Source organism: Oncorhynchus keta, chromosome 1 (assembly GCF_023373465.1).
Source record: "Oncorhynchus keta strain PuntledgeMale-10-30-2019 chromosome 1, Oket_V2, whole genome shotgun sequence".
In the NCBI taxonomy this organism is placed as follows: Eukaryota; Metazoa; Chordata; class Actinopteri; order Salmoniformes; family Salmonidae; genus Oncorhynchus; species Oncorhynchus keta.
The window spans coordinates 7,566,177-7,572,176 of NC_068421.1; the positions used below are offsets into that span (position 1 = coordinate 7,566,177).

The window sequence follows — 6,000 nt, forward strand, 5'->3', positions numbered from 1 at the left end:
GTTATTGTAATGGTGAGAGGTTAGCATGTCTTGGGGGTATGATATAAAATGCTAACCTCCCTATTATTGTAATGGGTGAGAGTTTAGCATGTCTTGGGGGTATGATATAAAATGCTAACCTCCCTGTTATTGTAATAATGAGAGGTTAGCATGTCTTGGGGTATGATATAAAATGCTAACCTCCCCTGTTATTGTAATGGTGAGAGGTTAGCATGTCTTGGGGGTATGATATAAAATGCTAACCTCCCCTGTTATTGTAATGGTGAGAGGTTAGCATGTCTTGGGGGTATGATATAAAATGCTAACCTCCCCTATTATTGTAATGGGTGAGAGTTTAGCATGTCTTGGGGGTATGATCATAAATGCTAACCTCCCCTGTTATTGTAATGGTGAGAGGTTAGCATGTCTTGGGGGTATGATCATAAATGCTAACCTCCCCTGTTATTGTAATAATGAGAGGTTAGCATGTCTTGGGGGTATGATATAAAATGCTAACCTCCCCTGTTATTGTAATGGTGAGAGGTTAGCATGTCTTGCGGGTATGACATTTCAAGTCCAAAGTGCTGGAGTACAGAGCCAAAACAACAGAAATGGGTCACTGTCCCAATAATTACAGGGGGAGGGCACTGTAAAAAGAAAAGTCAGTGTAATGTGGTATCAACACAGGGAGGCTGCTCTCTGATCCCATGTACCATCTCCTGTCATTGAGCAAGGCACTAAACCACCACATAGTAGAATACCTGTTAGACTACTGTATAAAACACACACAATCAGTCTGGAGAGCTGCTAATACCTGTTGGACTACTGTATAAACACAGTCAGCCCTCAGTCTGGAGAGCTGCTAATACCTGTTAGACTACTGTATAAAACACACACAGTCAGTCTGGAGAGCTGCTAATACCTGTTAGACTACTGTATAAAAACACACACAGTCAGTCTGGAGAGCTGCTAATACCTGTTAGACTACTGTATAAAACACACACGGTCAGCCCTCAGTCTGGAGAGCTGCTAATACCTGTTAGACTACTGTATAAAACACACACAGTCAGCCCTCAGTCTGGAGAGCTGCTAATACCTGTTAGACTACTGTATAAAACACACGCGGTCAGCCCTCAGTCTGGAGAGCTGCTAATACCTGTTAGACTACTGTATAAAACACACACGGTCAGCCCTCAGTCTGGAGAGCTGCTAATACCTGTTAGACTACTGTATAAAACACACTCGGTCAGCCCTCAGCCTGGAGAGCTGCTAATACCTGTTAGACTACTGTATAAAACACACACGGTCAGCCCTCAGTCTGGAGAGCTGCTAATACCTGTTAGACTACTGTATAAAACACACACGGTCAGCCCTCAGGCTGCAGAGCTGCTGGGTGTGCAGACATTCGATCCAGACCTGCTCAAACGGAGGCAGTTTATCAAGGTTGTGGTTTGTTAGAGGGGAATAAAAATTCAACCTGACCACCCATTAGATCTCTCCTGGAGGATGGTTGACCACCCATTAGATCTCTCCTGGAGGATGGTTGACCACCCATTAGATCTCCTGGAGGATGGTTGACCACCCATTAGATCTCTCCTGGAGGATGGTTGACCACCCATTAGATCTCCTGGAGGATGGTTGACCACCCATTAGATCTCTCCTGGAGGATGGTTGACCACCCATTAGATCTCTCCTGGAGGATGGTTGACCACCCATGAGATCTCCTGGAGGATGGTTGACCATCCATTAGATCTCCTGAGGATGGTTGACCACCCATTAGATCTCTCCTGGAGGATGGTTGACCACCCATGAGATCTCCTGGAGGATGGTTGACCACCCATTAGATCTCCTGGAGGATGGTTGACCACCCATGAGATCTCCTGGAGGATGGTTGACCATCCATTAGATCTCCTGGAGGATGGTTGACCACCCATGAGCTCTCCTGGAGGATGGTTGACCACCCATTAGATCTCCTGGAGGATGGTTGACCATCCATTAGATCTCCTGGAGGATGGTTGACCACCCATTAGATCTCCTGGAGGATGGTTGACCATCCATTAGATCTCCTGAGGATGGTTAATCACCCATTAGATCTCCTGGAGGATGGTTGACCACCCATTAGATCTCCTGGAGGATGGTTGACCACCAATGAGCTCTCCTGGAGGATGGTTGACCACCCATTAGCTCTCCTGGAGGATGGTTGACCACCCATGAGATCTCCTGGAGGATGGTTGACCACCCATGAGATCTCCTGGAGGATGGTTGACCACCCATTCGATCTCTCCTGGAGGATGGTTAACCACCCATTAGATCTCTCCTGGAGGATGGTTAACCACCCACTAGATCTCTCCTGGAGGATGGTTAACCACCCATTAGATTTCTCCTGGAGGATGGTTGACCACCCATTAGATCTCTCCTGGAGGATGGTTGACCACCCATTAGATCTCTCCTGGAGGATGGTTGACCACCCATTAGATCTCCTGGAGGATGGTTGACCACCCATTAGATCTCTCCTGGAGGATGGTTGACCACCCATTAGATCTCTCCTGGAGGATGGTTGACCACCCATTAGATCTCTCCTGGAGGATGGTTGACCACCCATTAGATCTCTCCTGGAGGATGGTTGACCACCCATTAGATCTCCTGGAGGATGGTTGACCACCCATTAGATCTCTCCTGGAGGATGGTTGACCACCCATTAGATCTCTCCTGGAGGATGGTTGACCACCCATTAGATCTCCTGGAGGATGGTTGACCACCCATTAGATCTCTCCTGGAGGATGGTTAACCACCCACTAGATCTCTCCTGGAGGATGGTTAACCACCCATTAGATCTCTCCTGGAGGATGGTTAACCACCCACTAGATCTCTCCTGGAGGATGGTTGACCACCCATTAGATCTCCTGGAGGATGGTTGACCACCCATTAGATCTCTCCTGGAGGATGGTTGACCACCCATTAGATCTCCTGGAGGATGGTTGACCACCCATTAGATCTCTCCTGGAGGATGGTTGACCATCCATTAGATCTCTCCTGGAGGATGGTTGACCACCCATTAGATCTCCCCAGAGAGAGAAGCCACATCATGAGGTGTTTTTAATAAACTACAGCTCCTAAACATTTTGTCAAAGCAGGTAATTCAGAGAGAGAAGCCACATCATGAGGCAGCAGAGATCCTAGCAGCAGCAGGACATATCCAGTAATCACTCACCCAGCAGCTCCTTGACTTGACTGTGTTTCTCCGCCACAGTCTGCAGCTGGCTGAGGAGCGGTGCATTGTGGGTCAGCGTGCTCCAGCGGTGGAGGAGGGCGAGGGCGTCTTGGGAGGAAAGAGCCTGGGGTCGTAAGGTCAGCCAGCCAGCCTCCCCGTGGATCCCCAGAGCTGTTCCACAATGTTGCAGGATGGAGCTCAGAGTCTGGAGATACAGGCTCAGCTGACCTGCCTTCACCAGCCTGGAGAAGAGAAGAGGGGTATGAGAGGAGGAGAGAGGAGAGGTAACAGAGCTGTCCCACGCTGCTGCAGTCAGAAGCTCAGCGCTAGAGACTCAGCTGACCTGCCTTCACCAGCCTGGAGAAGAGAAGAGGGGTATGAGAGGAGGAGAGAGGAGAGGTAACAGAGCTGTCCCACGCTGCTGCAGTCAGAAGCTCAGCGCTAGAGACTCAGCTGACCTGCCTTCAGCAGTCTGGAGAAGAGGGGTATGAGAGGAGGAGAGAGGAGAGGTAACAGAGCTGTCCCACGATGCTGCAGTCAGAAGCTCAGCGCTAGAGACTCAGCTGACCTGCCTTCAGCAGTCTGGAAAATAGGGGTATGAGAGGAGGAGAGAGGAGAGGTAACAGAGCTGTCCCACGATGCTGCAGTCAGAAGCTCAGCGCTAGAGACTCAGCTGACCTGCCTTCACCAGCCTGGAGAAGAGAAGAGGGGTATGAGAGGAGGAGAGAGGAGAGGTAACAGAGCTGTCCCACGATGCTGCAGTCAGGAGCTCAGCCCTAGAGACTCTGGAGAGCAGTATAGGAATGGCGCTGGAATGGATAGCTATCGTTTTATGTGCTCTTCTGTGTTTTGTTTTACTCATCTTAAATGTAGACCACTATTTACCAAGAGAGTTTATCATCTATATTCTTGTAGCGGTCTATTTACCACCATAAACTGATGTTGGCACTAAGACCAGACTCAACCAGCTGTATAAGGCCATAAGCAAACAAGAAAATGCTCATCCAGAAGCGGCGCCCCTAGTGGCCGGTGTTTGTAATGCAGGAAACTGAAATCTGATTTACCTCTTTTCTACCAGCACGTCACCTGTGCAACTAGAGGCGACAAAACTCTAAAAAAAATCACCTTTACTCCACACATAGAAACACATGTAAAGCTCGCTCGCCCTCCATTCGGCAAATCTGACCATAACTCTATCCTCCTGATTCCGTCTTACCAGTAAAAACTCAAACAGGAAGTAGCAGCTCAATAAAGAAGGAGAGCGGAAACACTAATCTGGACTCTTATAAGAAATCGCTACGTCCTCCAACGAGCCATCAAACAGGTAAAGCGTCAATACAGGACAAAGATTTGAATCCGACAACGCTGGCTATGACGCTTGTCGGATGTGGCAGGGCGCGTAAACTATCACGGATTATAAAAGGAAAGTGAGACAAACCTACCAGTTGAGCTAAATGCCTTCTATGCTCGCCTCGAACCATGCATGAGAACACCAGCTGTTCCAGACGACTGTGTGATGCTTACTGCCGTTACTTCCCCCCCACCCCCAAAAAAAAAAAAAAAAAAATGTACAGAGGTACAATTATGTGTGTGTTATTATTCTACTTTATTTGAATATAATGTTTTATTTTTTCCATAGCCAATATGGAGAAAGGCCTTTTAAAACAGGTTAACATTCACAAGGTCTGAAGGCCAAACAGATCACCAGGACGCCCACTCAGAGCATACGCTGACCAGCTGGCAAGTGTCTTCACTGACATTTTCAACTCCGTAATATCAACGTGTTTCAAGACGACCAATATGTCCCTGTACCCAAGAATGGCAAGGTAACCTGTCTAAATGACTATCGCCCTGTAGCACTCACATCTGTAGCCATCATCCCAGACACCCTGGACCCAGTCCAATTGGCATACCTCCCCAACAGATCCACAGATGATGCAATCTCTATTGACCTCCACACTGCCCTTTCCCACCTGGACAAGAGGAACACCTACGTGAGGATGCTTTTCATTGACGACAGCTCCGAATTCAACGCCATAGACATCACTAAGCTAAGGACCATGGGACTAGACACCTCCCTCTGCAACTGGATCCTGAACTTCCTGACGGGCCGCCCGAGGTGGTGAGGGTAGGCAACAACACGGCCGCCATGCTGACCCTCAACAAAGGAGCCCCTCAGGGGTGCATGCTTAGTCCCCTCTTGTACTCCTTGTTCACCCATGACTGCGTTGCCACATAGGACTCCAACACCATCATTAAGTTTGCTGACGACACAATGGTGATATGCCTGATCACCGACGACGAGACAGCCTGTAGGGAGGAGGAGGTCAGAGACTTGACAGTGTTGTGCCAACACAACAACCTCTCCCCTTAACGTCAGCAAGACAGAAGAGCTGATTGTGGACTGAAGGAAACGCAAGGCCACGCAAACCCCCATTCACATCGACAGGACTGTATTGGAGCGGGTCAAGAGCTCCTCAGTGTCGACATCACTAAGGAGCTATCATGATCCACACACACCAACCAACACAGTCGTGAAGACAACACCTCTTTTCCCTTCAGGAGGCTGAATCTGTATTTGAAATTCACTGCTCGATTGGAGGGGCCTTGCAGATAATTGTATGTGTGGGGTAGGAATGTAATTACAATTAAGAAGTAATGTGGATATTTCGCTCAATTCAATTTCCTTTTTTGTGACCCAAATCTTTCAATCAATGTATGTTCAAATAAATCATTTAGATACAATAGTAAAAAGTAAAAACAGATAAACAGTTGTTTAACTGAACATTCAGAATCAACCAAGAGCCTGC

At 48.1% G+C, this 6,000-nt stretch overlaps 1 protein-coding gene across 1 annotated transcript in view; it reads right to left on the bottom strand.

Annotated features, from left to right (window-relative positions):
• The window catches only part of LOC118394759 (nucleolar pre-ribosomal-associated protein 1-like), an 83,607-nt gene that overhangs the window by 3,014 nt on the left and 74,593 nt on the right, over positions 1–6,000 (bottom strand). The window contains 1 exon segment of the mRNA XM_052469302.1: positions 3,191–3,432. Within this exon segment, the coding sequence (XP_052325262.1) occupies positions 3,191–3,432 (242 nt within the window).